Source organism: Belonocnema kinseyi, chromosome 7, assembly GCF_010883055.1.
Source record: "Belonocnema kinseyi isolate 2016_QV_RU_SX_M_011 chromosome 7, B_treatae_v1, whole genome shotgun sequence".
NCBI classification, from domain to species: Eukaryota; Metazoa; Arthropoda; class Insecta; order Hymenoptera; family Cynipidae; genus Belonocnema; species Belonocnema kinseyi.
In genome coordinates this window covers 92,538,204-92,560,446 of record NC_046663.1, presented here as the reverse complement: position 1 = coordinate 92,560,446, position 22,243 = coordinate 92,538,204, and the positions used below count along the sequence as shown (strand labels likewise).

Sequence of the window (22,243 nt, the reverse complement as noted above, 5' to 3'; positions counted from 1 at the left end):
ACATAGAGATCCTATCTTTTTGAAGAATTTTGAATCTTCACGGTATAAAGAGATAGAGAAAATGTATCCCATTCTATCTCTGTCAATCTAAATTCACTTATATCTCTTTCGATCTCCTTTTATTTATCTCATCCTATCCTAATGTCTATCCACGTAAATCTTTTACCATCAATCTGTCAATCTAAATTTCTACCTTTTTAAATTCTCATCAGAGAAGGTATTAGATTAACTTCAAATTTGACCCTCTCCGTTTTTGTAAAATATCCATGTTTTGAGACCCATTGACTCCGAAAAAAAGGTTTATATGAATGTGTCTGTCTGGCTTTGTGTCTGTATAATTATAAGTTTATTAGCAAGATAACTTTCGAATTAATTGACAAATTCGATTGGCCTTTGGTATACTATTTAGTGTCTTAAATTGAAGGTCAAGTTCATTAGCCGAGTTATAGCATTTACAAAATTGCAGAAAATAAGAGAAAATGAACATTTTAAGCCAAACAACGCACGATATGAAAAAAAATTCAGAACAAGAAAAACGTTGCATTTTGAACATACTACAAAATTATGATAGCAACTTTTTGAATATGTCTGCAAAATCGAAAATTCAAATTTTGATTGCACAAAAAGTAATGAACAATTAAAAATTCCATTTTGCATTCAAACTATGCAATATACGACAAAACATAAAAGCACAAAAATTGTGCACCCAAAAAAGATCTATAGAAATTTGTTATGAATCACTTTTTCATAGGACACGCAGTTTTTGTTTTATTCGTACAAAACATTAAAAATAAAAAATATTAAATTTTTGGACAAACGACACATGCTACAAAAAAATAAAACAAAAGTTATGCATAAAAAAATATCTACACACTTGTTATTAATCATTTGTTGATAGAACGCGTGGTTTTTGTTTTATTCGTAAAAACAACATAAAAAATGAATAAATTCAATTTTTGGACAAAAGACACAAGGTACGAAAGAACAAAAATGGATTGACAAACGTTGTTTACCCAAAAAGAATTGCGTCAAATGTCCACGATTTGAGACCCTCTAAAGCCGAAAAACAGATTTTTTCTAACACACGCACGAAATGTTCGATTTTCGAGGATAGGCCTGAAGTTAGACGTCTGAAAGACAGTTTCACACAAATTTTTTTTTGTTTTGTATATTTATTTTAGAAAACTTTTTTTTGCACAGAAATGTAGGGGAAGGTTAAAAAAACACAGTCTCACTTTCGGCCTTATACGGTCGATTTTGATATTGAATTAATCAAATGTGACGTTTTTAAATATCATATTTTTAACAATATTTTCGAGAGGAAAGATAATACAAAATAAAATTAAAAATCGTATGTCCGAAAGTGGGTCAAATCCGACCAATCGTTGCCCTGAAATCATGCAAATGCACGCATACGGTCCATTTTAGATTAGAAATAATCAAATGCGACATTTTTAAATATCAGATTTTCAAAGCAACTGTCTAGAGGAAAAAAAAGAGGATAAAAATTCAAAATCCTATGTCCGGAAGTTGTTCAAATCTGACCAAACGTGAAAACGTGAAGCAATTAAACGGTTTCACACTAAATAATTTTTTTTTTTTAATATTTCATTTTTTTTCACTATTTTTGAACAGTAATGTAGGGGAAGGTTAAAAAACACCAGCCTCACTTTCGGTTTTTCCAATTTTTTCTTTAAAAAAAATAAGAGAAAAATCAAAAATCAAATCAATATACTATTTACGAATGCGTCTTCTTATTCGTTTGTTTGCATGTGTGTCTGTAGATTTTTGGTTTTTTTGAGACTACTTTTTTATAGATTCAAAAGTTACGTGTACTGTTATTTATAGTTAAAAAGACAAATAATTTCTCCTAATGACTTTTTTTGGATACAAAAATTACTAGAGTTATAGCACTTACAAAATTCAAAAAACAAACGAAAATGAAAATTTTAAGCCAAATAACGCACGATATAAAAAAAGTCAAGAAAAAAATATGGCTGTTTGAATGTGCTACAAAATTATCATATCGACTTTTTGACTTAAAAAATAGAAAATTCAAATTTTGAAAGTATAAAAAATAATGAAAAATAAACAATTTCATTTTTCGGCAAAACTGTGCAAAATACGCGAAATGATGATTAAAAAAAAGTATGCATTCAGAAAACATGTACAAGTTTCTTACTGGTCACTTTTTGATCGGATTCGTAGTTACTCTTGTACAAAAGAGCTACAAATTTTTCGTCAATAAAAAATTAATTGACAAAAATTGTTCAAAATACTTTTGTTTTAATATCAATGCATATTATGAATTATAATAATATAAATTTATTGAAATGATAGATTTTTCAGGATAAATAAGAATAAAAATAAGCGCAAAATAAGGACCAAATATTAAAGTAATCATGATAAATAAAATTTGTAAATTACTTTGCAATATCTGAATAAGCAAATCCAAGCCGAGGTACATAAATGAATTCAATTTGGTTTAAAAGGCCCTTGTAAAAATGTGGGGAAATGCAAAGACCGAGCGCGTAACGCACTTAACATTATCGAGCGCAAAGAGCAAGAACCATCAGTCGGGCGCTCGAACTTGCGAGTGAAGCGAGCAGCGTGCGAAACGAATGTGCCCGCGCGACGGGGAGTTTTTTTAATTGCCTTTTGTCTAGCTTACCCTATCCTTTATCCAACCACGTAAATATTTTTCTACCTCTCTGTTTATCTATATATACGAGGTGTGTTCAAAAAGTAAGGTGACTTTTCAATTTTCGCGGGCTACGTACATTCAAGTTAAAATTTTTTTGTTGTTGTGTTGGTACACTCGTCACGATCATATGTTCACAGTTTTGACTATATAGCTCGTGTTGTTTTTCTGGCAGAGGCGTAAAAGGTTAGAAGGGCTTAGTGTGCTCGGCGATTTTCTTCTTTCGAAAACAATGGAGCAAAGAGTTTGCATTAAATTTTGTGTGAAAAATGGAATCCAGTGCTCTAAAACTCTTGAAATTTTGACAGTTGTATACTGAGTCTACTCTGAGTAAGAAAAATGTTTGTCAGTGGTACAAGCTGTTCCAAGAAGGCCGAGAGGATGTCGAAGAAGAACCTCGCCCTGGACGTCCCAGCACGTCAACAACAGATGAAAACGTTCAAGCAGTGGAAGAAATGGTATTGAAAAATCGCCGAATTACCATCAGAGAAGTTGCTGAAGATGTTGGCATATCGATTGGCTCATACCATGCTATCTTTTCGGGCGTTTTGGGTATGAGACGTGTGTCAGCGAAATTTGTTCCAAAACTGTTTAATTTTGATCAAAAGATACATCGCATGACCATCGCTCAGGAGATATTGCATGAAGTCAATAATGATATTCACCGGATTTGGTCCCCAGTGACTTTTTTCTTTTCCCAAAACTGAAGAGACCCATGAAAGGACATCGATTTTCAACGATTGAGGAGATAAAAACTGCTTCGCTGAAAGAACTCTAGCCTATACCACAAAATGATTATCAGAAGTGCTTCGACGATTGGAAAAAGCGTTGGCACAAGTTTATTATATCTGAGAGGGATTACTTTGAAGGGGACAACATAAATATTGAGGAATTAATGAATATTTTTTGAGAAAACCATAAAGTCACCTTATTTTTTGGACACACCTCGTACCATAATGGAACAAATTTATATTCGAATAATTATTATTATTAATATGAACAAATTTTTTTAACAAATGCAAAATTTGGATCTTTTTGGATGAAAAGGTCAGTTTTTTGTTGTTGTAAAGAAATTTAATAACATATTAAAAATTGGAATATTTTTTAGCCTAATAAATATTTTGTCGAATTTTAGTAAGCTTAATGAAATACTTTATGATAATAATTAAACACTAATTATTTAAAGATAGGTAAAGTGTCTTTATCATTTTAAAATAAAATTTATTGACATACGCATTCTATAGATTTATAAAAAAAAATTTTTATTCCCTGGAATTATTTCCTATACCTTGTTCATGAAAATATAAAAAAACTGAATGTACAAAATTACATAAAATAAAATTCTGTTTCATTTCGGAAATTACTGATTGTTGAGAAAAATGCTTAAAACTAAATACATATAGTTTTTCAAGTTCTGTTAGCCTTTTATAAAAGAGCATTATGAATCATCGCCACCTTTCTTAATAAATAATAAAAACTACAAGGAACTTTTTTCGTCGTTAAAACTCTTAAACTATTAAAGGTATACATTGTTTTTTGACCAAATTATAAAAAAAATATCGTTATTTTCATTATTGTTCGATTTTATCGAAAAATAATTATTTAAAAAACTAAAGTGTGTAACAAAAAAGTTGTATCTTTATGAAATGTACCATTCCTCCGTAGAATATTTTTTATATAAAAGTAATATTTTTCAAAAAAGAAAATCATTGAAACCGAGAAAGTAGCGGTTATTTAAAAAAATCACTATATCTCAAATATTTAAATGCACAGAAAGCATCTAAGGCTTTTTTAAACTTAAAAATAAAAATTGGCTGCTCTTTTAGTTAGAAGAAATTTAGTGATTTTATAGACAACATTTAAGATGGACTTAGTTTTTTAGTTCTTGATACACGTGTATGTTAAATACTTTTGCTAAGACTCCTATCTGAAGTTAATAATTTCAGCCATTATATTTTAAAATCGGTTTTGAATTGCCATTTTATTTTTATGCAGGTTTAAATAGAAAATAAAAATTGATGAAAGCAATAAAATTTCAAACAAAATTCGCCTCAAGTTCTAATTCGAAAAATATAATATACTTTGATCTTTGAAGGTCTTGGGCACCTACTACACTGGAAATTGGAATTAAGAACGGCTTCGGGCATGGCTTGCATTGGCCTTGATCCTATTTCCTTTGTCACACTGGATTGAGTATACCCTCCTGGGCTAACCGCATCACGAAACCGCCATGGCATCGATTAGGTTTAAATTAATCTCCCGAACAAATAACTAAATAAACTTGTTACAGAGAAATCAGTATCTCTGACTTTAAATTGCAAAACATTAATTGGGAAAGAAAATCAGAAGATGGATAGTCCTTCAGTGTTTTCTATTCGTATGGAGGTTCTTTGTCTAAATTGTACAAATGGAAAATAAAAAAAGTCACGGAAGCCGCTGTTAAGCAACTATGTTGCTATGATGAATGCGCTGATTTTAAAAGTATTAGAACATTGTGCTCGCTATGCGTCGCAATTTTTCTTAAATTTGCATGCAATTCTTAAAATTAACAAATTATTTTTCCTATTAAAAGATGAAACTCGTCACTTATGACATTATGCGACACCAATTGATCTTTTTTGGGTTTTGAATTTTTTAATTCAGCTTGAATTTTTATGAATTTTAACATATTCTCATTCACTAATTCTATTTACACTAAAAAAAATGTCTGGTAAAATCAACCAGAATTCTGATTAAATATACCCTTACAATTTTTTCTGGTTAAAGTAATCAGAATTCTGATTATTTTAATTAGAATTTCTAGTTAATTTAAACAGAATGCTGGTTACTCTAACCACAAAAAATAGTAAGGGCATATTTAAACAGAATTCTGATTAATTTAACAAGAACTCTGGTTAATTTAAACAGACATTTTTTTGAGGGTACATCCATTTATCTAAATTAAATCGATTTTTTTCAAATATTTGTTCCATTCACTTGAATTATTGTTAATGCGAATTGAATTCGTATGAATTCCATCATATTCTCTTAAATTCTCTTGTATTCTTTTAAATTCATTCCAATTCGATTCCTTATTGATTCATCCTGAATTCTTAAAAATTCTTTAGAATTCTCGTGAAGTTATTTAAATTTGCCTTTTTTACTCTAATTTTACTTAATTATATGAACATTTTTTTATACTAAAAGTTGTTTTCATTTCATTAAAATTCAATGGCATTTTTTTGATTTTTGAATTTATTTGGATTATTTTTAATTATTTTAAATAAGTATTTTCATTATTCAATTCCCTTTTCCCCCACTCTTTTGCTATACATCACCACAACCCCCCTCCAAACAAAAATCGAAGCCCTCCGCGGCCCCGAAAAAAAAATCCTGGCTACACCGCTGATTGTTTTAAATTCAAAAGAAAATTGTTCACGTTATAACAGTACGTAAGGCATTTTTAGTTACTGTTTGGCCTAGAAATTAATAACTTTTGATTTAAATTGGCTACTTTTTTCAAGTAAATAATTATAGGTATATTAGATTAAACTGACCACGTTTTTTGAACTTATCTGTCAAGTAAGTGTATTAATGTTTTTAATTTTAATATAGAAGTTTTATTTTCAAAGTTCGAGGATAAGGAAAATGTAAAATTTATTTGCAGAATGAAGCTAAGAAAAATTCAAGATTTATAATGTAAAATTTGATTTAATCAAGAAAGACGTGTGTACAATAGTATTTTAATTTATATTTGACGTGAGCAAAAGTATTGCAACTTTATGGTTAAATGAAAATCAAAAATTGTATTTTTACATTAAATAAAAAACTAAACATTGTTCCACAATTTCATTGAAATATTTAAATTTAAATAATTATTTTTGAAAACTGTAATTTAGTACAAGCGATAATTTTTGCTTGTTCTATTTAAAAGTTTAGCTTTTTACATCTTGATCATGTATAATAAAAACTATAACTTTAAAACTCTCGACAATTTAGAGTAGTAGCGTTCATTTTGTACAATAAAGATTTAAAAAGTATAAAAAAATTGTTTAAATAAAAAAAAATATATAAAAAAATGTTTAAATAACGAGGTTTTATACATTTTTGGTTCTGTGAAGCCACTCACTTTATAGAGCTAATAAATTAAGCAATTTAATCCGTAATTTTTCAATTAATAACAATTTTTGAGAATAAAATTTAATTTTGTCAAATATGTCCGCCGCGCGTGCACATTGCTATCGCATGCTGCGCGGCAGCGCCTTACTTACTTGCAAGTTACAGCGTGCCGAAACGATTGAATGAAAGAAGTATATGTTATCAACTTTTTGTAAATCAAAGTTCGGTCACCTTTTGAGGAATATTAGAGAAATAATTTTAACCCAATAACTTTTTATTTTGACCCCCCCCCCGCCTCCTTGTAATGTACCACAAAAATGGCAAAAAATATGAAAATACCAGTTTTATTTAAAATTCATTTTAAACACGAGATTGAAAAAAATCTAAATCAATTATTTATATTCAATAAATTAAAAGTTTCTAAGTATTTTTAATTAACTTTAAATTTTTTAAATAATAAGTATTTTTTTAAACCATTTTTCCCCTTAAGTCGTGGAAAGATATTATTTTTCGGAATAATATATTTATTTTTTAATATATATTTTTCAGTTCAGTTCAGATATTTTTCAGTTGCTGATTTTTAAGAATATTATTACTAACTTAACATATTTATCAACTATTTAAACAGTTTATGAATGCTAAGAATGATAATTTTTGAAAACGAGAGTTTTCAATTAGTTAATCAGTTACAGTTACAATTCTAATTTGAAAAATTAGAATTGTTTAAGGAATTAGTATACCAGTAATGTCATATATGTAATAATAAAATTTTAAAATGTACAGGGAAAAAACGTGTTCAATAAAAAAAAACTGAAAATGGCTTGAATAATTTGAAAATTTCGTAAAAAAAAATGTATTACTCTCAAGATTCGTTTATTGTGTCATTGTTTCCAGAAACCAATAAATTTATATCATTTACAGGGGAAATTTTGTGTAAAACAAATGAAATTTATTTAAATAATTACCAAATATTTTACAAAAAATGTTTTGATACTTGTCACGTATCGAATAAAATTGATTAATTAATATTTTTTTCAATACCGCCTTGAGCAAGAATTTTACATAAAACTTCTATTTTTATCTTTTCGGGGAATATTAAAAAAAAATAGGGAATTCATTTTTCCCGAAAACAAATCAATCGGGGGGATCAATTACTGAAAATCGAAAGTCGAATTTTTACCGGTATAAATTATTGACTACCCTAATTAATAACTAAGAATAATTCTACATGTTCTTCCTAAATTTAATTATTTTCGTATAAACGTAACACAGAATTGTGCACAATAATTGTTGTTTTTTTTTTGAAAGTGGAAGAAAAAACTCAATAATGCCAATAACAATGCTGTAATAAAAAATTTTGGTGTCAATTCATTTTTTGTTAAGTACACTTAAAATTGTTTTCGATAAAATTCTTTACAAAAAACAATAAGGTAGGGCAAAAGAAGAAAATATTGGAAAATTCATTTTTTGTTTTGTTTTCGGAGGTCTTAAACATCTCCCTAAATTTTTAAAGATTTTTAAGTAACGCTCTCTTTGCAATGATTTATTTTTGATTAAACTTTTATTAAAAAAAAAAAAAACAGTTCTAAAATCTAAAGGATTGACGAAAGAATTTTTTCAGGGTGTCTGAGTTGCGGAACTTCAAAAAACTTCTCGAAAATAACAGTTTCGGTGGTTGCCTCGTATTGGCCTTGTTGTTGTTACTGAATCAGTACCCTCAAAACCTAAGCATTCAGGGCCGCTTGAACCGTTACTAATTGAATTGAATAATATTGCTCAATATACTCGACTGAGAACTCGCGCACTGCCCCCTGAGAAACTGCGTGGGCCAGCAGTTATAGGAATTACAAAACCGGGCGGACTTCTATGAAACCTGGAGTGTATATTTAGAAAATTTAAGGTGAGTTTGAATTTTCTAATTGATACAAATTGAATTTTTTCCTAATAAGAATAATATGGTTATAATTCGACCATTAAAAAAAAAATTTTATAATAATATTATTAACCCGTAGAAGGCACACTGGTGCGAAAAGCGCACCGGAAAAATTTTCAGTTTGCTGGGATTTGCGCAAGCACAGCGGTTTATCCTCACTAGATTAAATAAATATGTGAAATATGCGTAATATATACTAGATGTTTATTATGTGTTCAATATGTTAAATAGTTAGTATTAACACTGCAAGCAAAACAATTCGTAATAGTGTGCCTATAAAGGGTACGTGAAAGGACTGTGCCTTCCACGGATTAAGAATTATTTAGAACTGAATAATTATTAAAAAAGATTTGCATTCTATGGTGTATGGTGGGGGGGGGGGCACGATTTTTCTACGCTTTCTTCCTTAGGGTATAATTTTGGTTAAAAAATTATCTTTTTTAGGTTGAAAATTCAAGTCCTTGGTTTAAAGTTGAACTAGTTTCTTAAAAAAGAAAAGCTTTGTTGATTGAAAATAAATAATATTAGCTGAAAATTTAGAAGTACCGAAGTATCGGGTTCAAAATTCAACTTTTTGTAGAAAATTCAACCTTTTGTAGAAAATTCGTATTTCGCCTTGAAAATTCTACAATTTATCTATCCAATTTTCAATGAACAATTAAACTTTTTTAGACTAAAAATTCAACTATTTTGTTGAAAATTCGTCTTTTTTTAGGTTAAACAAATTTTTTTAAGTTGAAAATGAAACTATCCCAATTTTGGTTGAAAATTTATCTTTTTTGTTAAAAATTCAACTTTATGGTTGAAAATTCGTATTTTTTGTTGAAATATCGTTGTTTTTTGGTTTAAAATTATTTTGTTTAGATCATAATTCGTCTTTTTAGAAGAAAACTATTTGTTTGAAAATTCATCTGTTTGGTTGAGATTGCATTTGTTTGATTGAAAATTTAAACATTTCTTTGAAGCGTTGTTTTTTTTTTGGTTGAAAAATTTTTTTCACTGATATTTGAACGGGTTGTATGCTTTTCGCTCCCGAGTTTCATAGGTAGGCACCGGCTGAGGGGAGCGAACGTCCCCTTCCACTGCACGGACCACGGATCTATCCTCTTCTATTACACCCTCTCGAGCAATGTCCAGCCCTACTTTCCCTCACCCTTCCTAGTTCAGTGATATCTGAAATTGTATTGGAATTATGTTTGTATATTGGTATATGAATGTCCTTTTTAATGTTTAATTATTAATTATACTTTTACTTTTTGAGTCCGCCATAATAACGCGATACTATTTCAACAAGGGTCAATCTAGAAAATTCTTTTGACTGATACATTTTAGTTTGTTTTAAAACAAAGGAATGCTTGCGTTTCGATTCACAGTTCTGAAATTTATTAGGCAAATGAACATTGGTTAGTTTCTGACGTAGTCCGTGCAGTGGAAGGGGACGTTCGCTCCGCTCAGCCGGTGGCTGCCCGTGAAGGTCGGGTGCGAAAAGTCAATCTCCCAATTGAACTACTCAACTTTTGGTTCAAAATTGATATTTTTTGTTAATAATTCATTTATTTTTTAGAAAATTCATATTTTTTGACAGAACATTGTTTTTTTTTATTTGTAAATTCATTTATGTGGTTTGAAGATTCAACTATTTTGATGAAGATTTGTTTCTACATTCTCATCAAGAGAAGGTATTAGATTTGTGTAAAATTTGACCCCCCTCGTTTTTGTCAAATGTCCACGTTTTGAGGCCCCTTGAATCCAAAAAACAGGTTTTTACGAATGTGTGTCTGCTGTGTGTGCATATGTGTGTCTGTGTGTGTCTCTGTGTGTCTGTAGATTTCTATTTTGTTAGCACGATAACTTTTTAAAGAATTGACAGATTGGATTGGCCTTTGTTATACTATTTTAGTGTCCTAAAATAAAGGTCAAGTTCGTTAGACAACCATCTTGGGTGAAAATTCAAAAAGTGAGCGTATTTCGAACATTTTTGACACCACTTTTTTCAGTATTCAAATATTGTCTGTACGGATATTCATATTATTCAATCAGACGAACAATTCATCCTAATGACTTTTTTCTATAAAACCAAAGTTTACCAGAGTTATAGCATTTACAATATTCCAAAAAACACACGAATATCAACGTTTTAAGTCAAATAACGCAGGATATGAAAAAAAGTCAAGAGATGAAAAATGTTTCTTTTTCAATGCCCTACACGATTTTCATAACAACTTTTTGATTTTTCTTAAACAATTGAAAATTCAAATTTTGACAGAATAAAAAATTACACATTGCGGTTAAACTGTGCAAACTAGGTAAAAAGTTGTGAATACAAAAACGATACAGTTTTAAAAGATCTACAAATTTGTTTCCTATCACTTTTTGATAACATGCGTAGTTTGTGTTTTAATCGTGAAAAACTGTATTTACAATAAAAAAATCAGCCTGCTGCGTGGGCACATTCTCATCACAATTTATGTTTTTTAATTTCTTTTTCGTCTTATGTGTGGGTTTTCAAAATATTTACTTTTTTTAAATGTTCTTAATGCTATTTTTCATGATTCGAACAATAAAAAGAACTAACAAAACAATATTCATGACAAATTAATGAATTTTTACATTCTCATCAAGAAAAGGTATTAGATTTGTGTAAAATTTGACCCACCCCGTTGTTGTCAAATGTCCGCGTTTTGAGACCCCCAGATTTCTGAAAAACAGATTTTGACGAATGTGTCTACCTCTGTGTGTTGTGTGTGTGTGTGTGTATGTCGTCTGTAGATTTTTAGTTTGTAGCACGATAACTTTGGAAAGAATTGACAGATTGGATTGGCCTTTAGTTTACTCTTTTAGTGTCCTAAAATAAAGGACAAGTTCGTTAGCTAGCCATTTTGGGTAAAAATTCAAAAAGTGAGCGTATTTTGAAAATTTTTGAGGCCACTTTTTTCAAAATTCAAAAATTATCTATATGGATATTCATAGTATGCAATAAGGCGATCATTTTATCCTTATGACTTTTTTATAAAACCAAAATTTACAAAATTTTTAATAAATAAACAGATATGGCGAACAAATGGCCTTTTTCTATTTGACGTTCCCGGTGCTCGTCAATAACAGAATAATGGTTGAAATCGCTCAAGTTGCACAAAATAGCATTAGTTAAAGATATTGAAATATTAGGCAATATACAAAAGCAATTTGTTATCAACAAATTTTTTGTTAAAAAAAATTTTTGAACGATTTTCCTTCATGATGAGATGACAAATTTTATCATTTTTAAAAACAAATTTAATAAACCAATTCATTATTCGGGCACCTGTGGACGGACGAATTCGTTTTTTTTTCTTTCGATTTCTGTCTTTTTAATTGGGAAGATCATGATGATTTCAGCGAAATTCATAATTGGTTGATCAATTTCATATATTTTTAAAACAAATTTAATAAACAAATGCATTATTCGAGCATCTGTCGATGGAAAATTTTTTTTTTCGATATCCTAATTAAAACTGTTGACATAGAAAGAAACAAATTTTTCTGTCGAAAAATGCCTAATTAATGCATTTTTTCATCAAATTTGTTTAAAAAAATAATAAAATTTATCAACTTATTATGAATTTTGCTGAAATTTCCATCAAGTTCTCATATGAAAAGACTGGCATTTAAAAACCCGAATTTTTCTTCCGACAAATGCTCGAATAATGCATTTGTTTATCACATTTGTTTAAAAGATCATAAGATAAATAATTTGTTTATAAAAAATCTGTTGTTTAATGTACAAGAATGAAACATCTTTAGCTAATATTAGTTTATAACGTTTAGGCGATTTTAACATTTTTCCTGTTATTGACGAGTGCTGTGAACATCAAATAGATAAAATAGCCATTTTTTGTCTTGTTTGTTTATTTATAAAAAATTGAAAAATCAGGCTGGACAACTCTCTTAGAAATCTTAACAGCTTTTTTTCAAAGTTGCTTTGTTCAAATCGCTGAATATTTGTGGGCTGTACCTTATTTTGAACCAAAAATGACATGTTTTCCCACTGTGGGCCGGGTATGTGAGAATGAGATCATATGAACTCCCATCTAATACAACGCTGCTGAAGGTTGGTTGAAATTCTTAGCATAAAACACTAACCAGCTATGACTCTTGGTCGAAAATAACCGCCTCCCATCCCCGGCCCCAAACCCTCTTTAATCGAAGTTTTGTGGGTCACTGTGGTAGGGATTTAAATTAGAAGTTGAAAAAAGGTATGACTGAAGTTTCGACTGTATGTACTGCGTTTAAATCGTAAAAATAAAATTGAAAATGAGTTAATTCAGTTTTTAAGAAAACCTTTACTTTAAAAAAATCTGTGCACAAGTGTAAGGAATATACAACGACCGAGCGCGGAGCGCAAGGTAAATACATTATCGAGCCCGGAGCGCGAGATAAATATGTTATCGAGCGCGAAGCGCGAGAAACGACAGTCGCGCGCGCAGCGTGCTATGAGAATGTACCCGTTAAGTGGACGGATTTTTTTGTTACAATTGTTTTTTTTTACAAAAAATTGACCTATTCCATTTGTGGTTGAAAATTCATCTTTTGGTTGAAAATTATATCAATACGGTGCAAAAACAGAGAAAGTTATGAAAATACGTTCTTTAAAATGCTCTTTCAGTAGATAATAAATAAATATATACATTTTTTTTAAATTCAAAACTGTGCAACAAAAACTGACCAGTAATTAAAACATTAGATTTTTTCACTTCAAGCTAAATGACTTACACTTTTACTTGTGTTATGAATAAACTATAAACTTTCATTAATAATTTGTATAAAAAAAGCTATTTTTCATTGACTAAATTTGAATTTTCGCGGAACTTCGACTACAACAGTTAGCGCTACCTATCGACTGGTGCTGGTTTTGCGCTGAATGTAGTGATACTGTGGACTAGTGGTTAGTTAGCAAAGCGGTAAGTCGCAAGTGTTACATTTTGACTTTTGTTTGCCAAAAAATAGTCTACGAATTCAAAAACCTTCCAGATTTAGAGGTAATTTATTGAAATAATAATAATTCCTTAAAATTCTGTAGAATCTCTTTTTAAAGTTAAGTAAAAGCATGTATACGTGGTAATTGCCTCATACATAATACTCAGTTTCTAAAATTTTCATTATTTGTCGATTTGCCGTGCAGATTTTCGCATCAATTTGTTCATTTAATGTTTAAAAACATTATTTACCAATTAGTAATTTGTTCAATATTAATCTATCAATTTTACATTCCTGTATAAATCTGTTCAAATTAATTAATTTTTGGGATAATAACTGCCAATTATTTAAATTTTTAATTATATGTGAAAACATAATCAGGGTCCCGGTATAATTAATTGGTTGAATTACAAAAACAGTGACCTCTGGTAATCTAAAATTAGAAATGCTTGATATAAAATTTCTGATAAGATGAGAAATATTTTCATAGAAGCTATAAAGATTTGTGTAATAATATTTTATTGACTTAGCGGAGAAATATTTCTCTAATTGATTTTTTCTTGCAAAAAGTACCAAATCCAAAAAAGTATCTGAACTTTCTTATGAATAAAGAGTTGCCACACAGTTGTTTAAATCACTTTTAGTCATTTTATTTAAGAAAAAGTCAGTATTGTCACTTTTTTTAAAAGAAAAGGCAGGCAACTTTAGTCTCTAATCCATCTAATTATATATTTTATCTAACAAAAAAAATGAATTAATCCATTCCCTTCTTTCCTCCTCTTTTTAAAATTCTTCCATTTCCCCTATTTTCAAGAAACTTCTTATTTTTCTTATTTTATTTTATTTTTTGGTTTAAATGCAAACTTAATATAACTCAATAAGACAATCCAAACATTTTTTACTGAAATTTAATTCTTTTTAGTTGAAGAATTAATCTTTTTTGAATGCAAATGTTATCCTCTGATCGTGAATTTAATATTTTTATTAAAAATCAACTATTTTTTTGAGGTTATACTTTTTGTTCGAAAAGTAACTCAATTGTTATAAATGAGCTTTTTTGTTGCAACAGTTTTTGTTTGCCGTTTAACCGTTTTTCGAAATTTCTATTGTTTGATTAAAAATTCAACTATTTGGTTGAAAATTCTAATTTTTCGTTGAAAATTCGTCTCTCTTAAAAGTGCAACTATTTGGTTATAAATGCAACTGTTTGGTTGAAAATGAAAATTTTTGTTCAAATTTAACTTTTCGGGATTAAAAGTCAAATTTTTCCAGAATATTCGACTCTTTACCTAGAAAGCTCAACTTTACTCTTAAAATTTCATCGCTTTTGATAGAAACTCACCCTTTTCTTTAGAAATGGAACTGTTTGGTTGAGAATTATGTTTTTTTTTAATATTCATCTTTTCGGTATCTAAAGTCAAATTTTTTCGAAAATATTTAACTTTTTAGTTCAAAAACTCAAATCTTTTGATGCAAAATTATCTATTTTAGTATGCAATTGATCTTTTTTGGTTGAAAATAAACTTTTTATTTGTAAATAAAACTGCCTTTTTGACTTGAAATACAAACTGTTTGTACTGAAAATGCAAACATTTTTGGTTGCAGTTAATGATTTATGTCTGAAATTTTGACCATTTGATTAAAAATTCATCTTTTTTGTTGAAAAGTCGTCTCTTTTACTTGCAAGTGCAACTATTTGGTTAAAAATGTTGACAAATTAACTTTTTATAGAAAATGTATCTTTTCGTGATTAAAAATCGAAATTTTGTGAACATTACATTTTTTACCTTGAAAACTCAATTTTCTTGTTAAAAATTCATCTCTTTTGGTACAAAATCTTTTTTGGTTGTAAATGCAACTATTTGGTTGAAAATTACCTTTTTCGTTGAAAAATCATCTTTTCGGGATTAAAAATCTCATTTTTTCGAAAACATTGAACTTGTTACCTTAAAAACTCAACACTTTTCATACAAATTGATCTGTTTTTATAGAAAATCAATCTTTTTTGTTGTTAATTAAACTGTCTTCTAAAAAACTCGTCTTTTTCTCTATATAAATATGAATAAATAATAATAATTATTATATAATAACTTTAGTAATATAATTTTATTTACTCTTGTAAATGTAGCTGATAAGTTAAATGTATAATGGAATGGAAACTATTGAGTAGATAAGTATTTCTATTGACATAACAGGCTTATTTTTGTGCATAAAAAGCAACGTTTTCTATTTTTTTCAAGTATATTATTTTCTGTGGCAGCCCTGTATAAATATATAAGAAAATTGTTCCATTTATGGTGCATCTTCTTACTCATATTACGTTATGCGTATAAATGATTTTCTGCTATAAATCACCCAAATATGAATTCTTTTATCAATTATGTATTTAAAAACAGGTTCATAGGTTACGAATTTATCAAACTTCGCTACATCTGAAAGTTCGAGAAATAAAAATATCTCACGCGATGCGAATACTCTTACTATTCTCAATTTTCACAATTCTCCTGAGTTGTGGTACAGCATGGCGAAATTTTTTACGGGGCAGAAGTAATAATGGCAACTTGGGAGTTCCAAATTTATCAAAAAATTATGATTTGCCAACCGAGCAATGGTTCAAACAATTCCTGGACCATTTCAATCCAACCGACGCAAGGACTTGGGAGCAGGTAAATTTGATCAAAAATTATTGTTAGTTTCATCTAAAATCAAAGTCGGGCCCCTCACTTCTTTTGATTTAAGCTAGCTAAAAAAAATCTCTGAATTGTTTAATAAAAGTATCTGAAAGCTTGAAAGTTGAAAGGGAATTCAACGATATGAGCACTTTTATCCAAAAAAATGTTTGTCAATAGTTAGGGGGCAAAATGTACTAAAATACAGGGTTTTTCGGTTCCCTTTTTCAAGCGTCGACTTTCACCTGTTCCCAGATATTTATTCAATATTCCTTAATTTCACGGGATTTTGTAATATTTTACTGGATTTCAAAGAATTTATTCACGCGTAGTAAGATATTTTGTAAAGATTCAAAGACTTGAACAGATTAGACATTTTTTTTAATTCACCCTGAATTCTTATTAATTTATCCTGAATTATTTTTGATTCTTTTAAATTCTTATAAAGTCACTCCGTTTTATTCAATTCAATGGATTTAAAAAAAGTCTTTGAATTGCTTTGAGTTCACTTATAATTGTTTCTTAAATTCATTTCGATTTTTTTATATATTTCATCGCATTTTTCTCGTTTCCCTTAAATTCTTTTAAATTAATTTAAATTTTACTAAAATAAATGGATTTTTTCGATTTTGAAAAAATTTTCAATTGATTTTAATTCTTTTGAATTTTGTAGTCATTGGTCATTTTTTTAGTTAGAAATTAGTAGGTTTTCAAATATTTGAATGTATTTGAAATTATTTTTTTGGAATTCACCCTAAATTCTTATTAATTTATCCTGAATTCTGTTAAATTCCTTGGAATTCACTTGAATTTTTTTCATTCACTTGAGTTTTTCGAAATTTACTCAATTCTACTTAATTCTATGAATCTAAAATTTTTTGTTTCAAGTTTTTATTTAATTGATTTAGACGTTTTTTAACCTCACCTTGAATTCTTATGCATTGCATCAAATTATTTTGAATTGCATTGAACTTTTCTAAGCTCATTGCTCAATTCAATGAAGTTTTTTTCATATATCTAAGTTGTGTTCAATTAATTTGATTTTTTTCATTTATCCTGCATTTTTATCATTTTCATCGAATTTTTCTCGTTTAACTTAAATTACTATGAATTAATTCCAATTTTACGGAAATCCATAGCATTTTTTCAGTTCATTTGAATTCTTTTAATTTAACTTACATTATTTTGAGATTTTTTTGAGCGAGTTGCAATCCAAAGAGGTGAGAGGCCCTGACGTTCGTTAGGTTTGTTTCAAGGAAACAGAAAATACTATTTTCGATTCAATTTATATTTTTATAGAGATACTTTCTTAACTCCGATTATTATAAACCAAATGGACCAGTGTTTGTAATGATTGGTGGAGAAGGCGAAGCTAGTGCGAAATGGATGGTTGAAGGCCAATGGATAGAATATGCGAAACAATTTGGAGCTATGTGCTTTTTGATTGAACATCGCTATTATGGAAAAAGCCAACCGACTTCGTAAGATTTATTTTATTTTATTAGACTTCACAAAGTATTTTCTTAAACAAAATTCAGTTTTCGAACTTTTAGTTCAAAGCATAAACGTAGTAAGAATTCTCTGACAATTTCACAAAAAGCAAATATTCGTATCACCAATTTATTATTATTATAATTATTATTATTGATTATCGAATATCCGTGTTGATTATATATAAATTATTAAATGTAATAATCTAAGATTAATTTATTCTGTACACATTTCAAACTGCTTTAATCAATTTTTATTTAAATATTTATCCAATCACTTTGAATATCACTTGATACTACTTCATATGATTTTTATTAACAAAATTTATCATCATTAAAATTTCTATAATTTCAATTAAAAATCATAGTTTTGACTGAGCAATTCTAAAGGTGTTTTTTTAGGCCTCGAAACTAAAGTTTTTTTTGCTTCAAAAACTTCAACTCGAAAATATTTGATTTGAAATTTCTTAAATTTGTCGAGGTTTTCAATTTCAAATTTAAATAAAATAAATATTCTAATCTTTTTATTTTGAATTGCAAACGTACAAAGTTGTCTCAATTTTTGAATTGTTCGAAATCGTATGATATTAGAATGAAATACTTCATAGTGTCATTTTCAGTGTTTCGGATTTGTAATTTAACCGTTTTTATTTAAATACCTTCAGAATAAATTCAAAACAGTGTAGAATTAGCAAAATAATTTATTGCAATTAAGCCTTAAAAATGAGAAGATTTCGGTTGAAAATGTTCCAAAACATTGAGCATTTCTAACTCAACTTTAAATAAATACAATTTCGAATTGAAAGGCTCGAAATTGAAATTGTGCAATTTAAAAAATTTGAATGATAAAAATCTTATTTTTTATCCTTATAATTTTTTATTTTCAACGTAATATTTAAAAATAGTCCGATTTTTAGTGGAAAATTAAAAAAAATGGATAATTTAAAATTAAAAAATAATTATTTGTAATATTTAAGGAACTAATAATAATTCTAAAGGAAGTGTTAAAAATTAAGTGATTAGGCATAACAAACTTAGACAGTTGATTTATGTTTAGATTATAGAAGAATTCGTCGATTCAATTTTAGTTAGATTAAAATTAAATGAACTGAAATTGATACATCAGAAATTGAATAATTTCTTTAATTTTGAAAGATTAAAATTTTAGCCTTATCGTTTATTTTCAACTTATTAGTTCTGCACTTTAGATTAAAATGATTGGATTTTAAAAATCGCGATGCAAAATTTTGAAAATTATTAATCATTTTAAATGAAATAGTTTCAGGATCCTTATTTAGAATTTTTGACTTTTTAATGATTCAAATTTGAATTCTTCATTTTGAAAGTTTTACTGCATTATATGATACTTATTAGTAATATATTTATAATCTGTAAAATTTGTATAAAATCAATTAAAAATTCCAATTTTGAATGCGCAATTCTAAAATTGTTTCATTTTTGAGGCCTTGAAAATATTTTAGGTTTAACCATTCTGAATTGATTGGTTTCAATTTTTTAAATTCAAAATAATTTTTTTTTAATCTTTGAAATCATTCAGTATCAAATTGAAATACTTGACAGTTTCACGATTTTGAATTAAATGCGTTCAGAATAAATTCAAAACAATAAAAAATTAAGCCAAGAATTTCTATAATTTAAGCCGTAAAAATGAAAAGAGTTTAGAACTAAGAATTTCAAATTTAATTCTTTTTTATTCTAAACTGTTCTTAAATGTTGAACATGTCAAACTCAAAGAATAAATTGATTGGAAATTTCAAGAATTAAAAATAATTATAAAGGAAGTGTTGAAAATTAAATTATTAGTATTAAAAACTGTTTTATTTAAGATTAAAATAGATCAAAATTACATTATCTGAAATTGCTATATCCGTAATTGAATAATATATTTAATTTTGAATGGTTACAATTATAGAGTTGTGAACTTTCATTTTCAACGCTAAGTTTTCAATTTTTCCCGTTCATAATTTTTAATTTTGCAATTATTTAATATAATTATTTAAAAAAGTACATTTAACAATTTTAAAATTTAGAATTATAAATTATTTAAATTATCTTAAAATAATTAAAATTTTTAAAAGGGTTGAGCATAAAAAATTTTTGGCGACTAAAATTTTTTTCATTCAAGATTTAGCGCTCCGGAGTAATTTGAACGTTTTTTTTTTTTTTTAATAATTAAACTTTGATTGTTTAGAATTTAAAATGTTTTCATTTCGAACGGTAAAAATGACGGTGGATTTAGCTTTGATTTTAAAACATTCAATTTCAAAATTCAAAAGGTAAAATTGTAAATTATTCAATTTTCAACGCTTTTAATTTGAAATAATACTATTTAAATTCCTTAGAATTTTAAATGATCTAATTTTAAAAATTCGAATCTAAAAATATTTCAAATTTCTGTCTTCTGAAATTGTTCTTCATATTATCAAAATTTTAATCTGAAATCATTTATTTTCAAGCTTGTTCGCTTTAAAATAAAATGTTTTAAATTTTGAATTAGAAATAATAGGTACTATTTCAACTCCTTTTTTAATGAAATTGTGAAATTTTCTCAACTTTAGTTCGAACTTCTCCAATTTCGAAAGCATCTGATTAAAAAAATTTCAATATCAAACGCTTTAAATTTTAAATTATTCAACTATAAATGCTTTTAATTAGAAATGATACAAGTTTAATTCATTTTGATTCCCTTCAAAATCGTTAAATATATATTTTTAAATTTCAAACGCTATTAATTTGAAATAATGAATTATTCATTATTGAACAAGAATTCCTTATAATTAAATTTTGTTTAATCATGGAGTTTTATATTTGTTATATTTTTAAAGTTACAAAATAAAATCTTAGGGACTAGTAGTACCTTTTAATTTAATTAACTTTCAGGAAGGCTCAAACATTCCGTGAAAAAATGTCGATTGTAAAATGTGAAATTTAACCATTTTAAATTAAATGCTTTCAGAATAAATTCAAAACAATATAAAATTCAGAAAATAATGTATTAAATTAAATCTTTAAAAATGAGAAGATATTATAATCAGGCATTTAAGATTGAATTATATTTGGTTTGAAAACGTTCCAAAACATAGAACATTTTAAACTCAAATTTAAAAGAAAAATAATATTTCGAATTGAAAACATTCAAAATTAAAGTTGTGTTATTTTCGAGTCTGTCAAACCTTTTAATGTTTCAAACTATCTGCCCCAAAAAACAATTGAAATGGAAAATTAATATTTGATTTAATTGCAGTGATCTGAGCGTGAAAAACCTGGTTTATTTGAATTCTGAACAGGCGTTGGCCGATGTTGCGTATTTTATTGAAGGAATGACTCACTTGCATCAAATTCCGCACGGCACAAAATGGATTGTATATGGTGGCTCATATGCAGGATCATTGGCTGCATGGATGCGTTCAAAATATCCACATTTGGTACATGGTGCTGTCTCAACAAGCGGCCCACTTTTGGCACAAGTGGATTTCCAACGTTAGTAAAAAATAGATAGACGTTAACAAAATTTTAATCCTAATATGTGGGCGTCCGCATGAAAGTGGTCCTTATGGTCGGTATAGAGTTACGTATGGGGTCATATAACCGGATAAATTCCAGGAATTTTAATCCCAAGTTTAGTTTAAAAAACAAGTAGCCTGAGTATTTTTTCAGTTAAAAGTTCGAAAAACCGTTTTTCGAAAAAAAACACATTTTGTGTACTGGGGAGAAGCCGACATTTTTTTTGATAATCGTGAATTTTTCAGATTTGATCCTTTTCGAGAAAAAATGATTTGAAGTTTAATGAACTCTAGGTTGAAGATTCATGTTTTTGGATAATAAATCAACTATTTGGTTGAAACTCAACATGCTTGTTGAAAATTCATATTTTGGGATTGAAATTCAACTGTTCTGTTGAAAATCCGTCATTTTTTGATGAATTAATCTGTTTTTAATTTAAAAAATAAATATTTTTTGGCTTGAAATATTAACTATCAGAGTTTTCGTTAAGAATTAATCTTTTTTTTAGTTGAAAATTCAATTACTTGGCTAAAAGTTGAACTACTGTTTTTAAATTTTATAATTGGTTGAAAAATTTTCTTTTTTGGTAGGAAATTAATCTTCTTGGTTGAGGATTCATGTTTTTGATTAATAAATCAACTATTTGGTTGAAACTCAACATGCTTAATGAAAATTCATATTTTCGGATTGAAATTCAACTGTTCTGTTGAAAATCCATCATTTTTTGATGAATTAATCTGTTTTTAATTTAAAAAATAAATATTTTTTGGCTTGAAATATTAACTATCACAGTTTTCGTTAAGAATTAATCTTTTTTTTAGTTGAAAATTCAATTACTTGGCTAAAAGTTGAACTACTGTGTTTAAATTTT

General features: G+C 27.8%; 1 protein-coding gene across 1 annotated transcript in view; it reads left to right on the top strand.

Annotated features, from left to right (window-relative positions):
* Positions 1-13,647: 13,647 nt before the first annotated feature.
* Positions 13,648-22,243, top strand: part of LOC117177049 (putative serine protease K12H4.7) — a 31,927-nt gene continuing 23,331 nt past the window's right edge. Inside the window, exons 1-4 of the mRNA XM_033367512.1 lie at positions 13,648-13,750; positions 16,085-16,354; positions 17,657-17,838; positions 21,113-21,348. Coding sequence (XP_033223403.1) covers positions 16,154-16,354; positions 17,657-17,838; positions 21,113-21,348 — 619 coding nt within the window. The 5' untranslated portion in view covers positions 13,648-13,750; positions 16,085-16,153. The remainder of the gene's footprint in view (positions 13,751-16,084; positions 16,355-17,656; positions 17,839-21,112; positions 21,349-22,243) is intronic.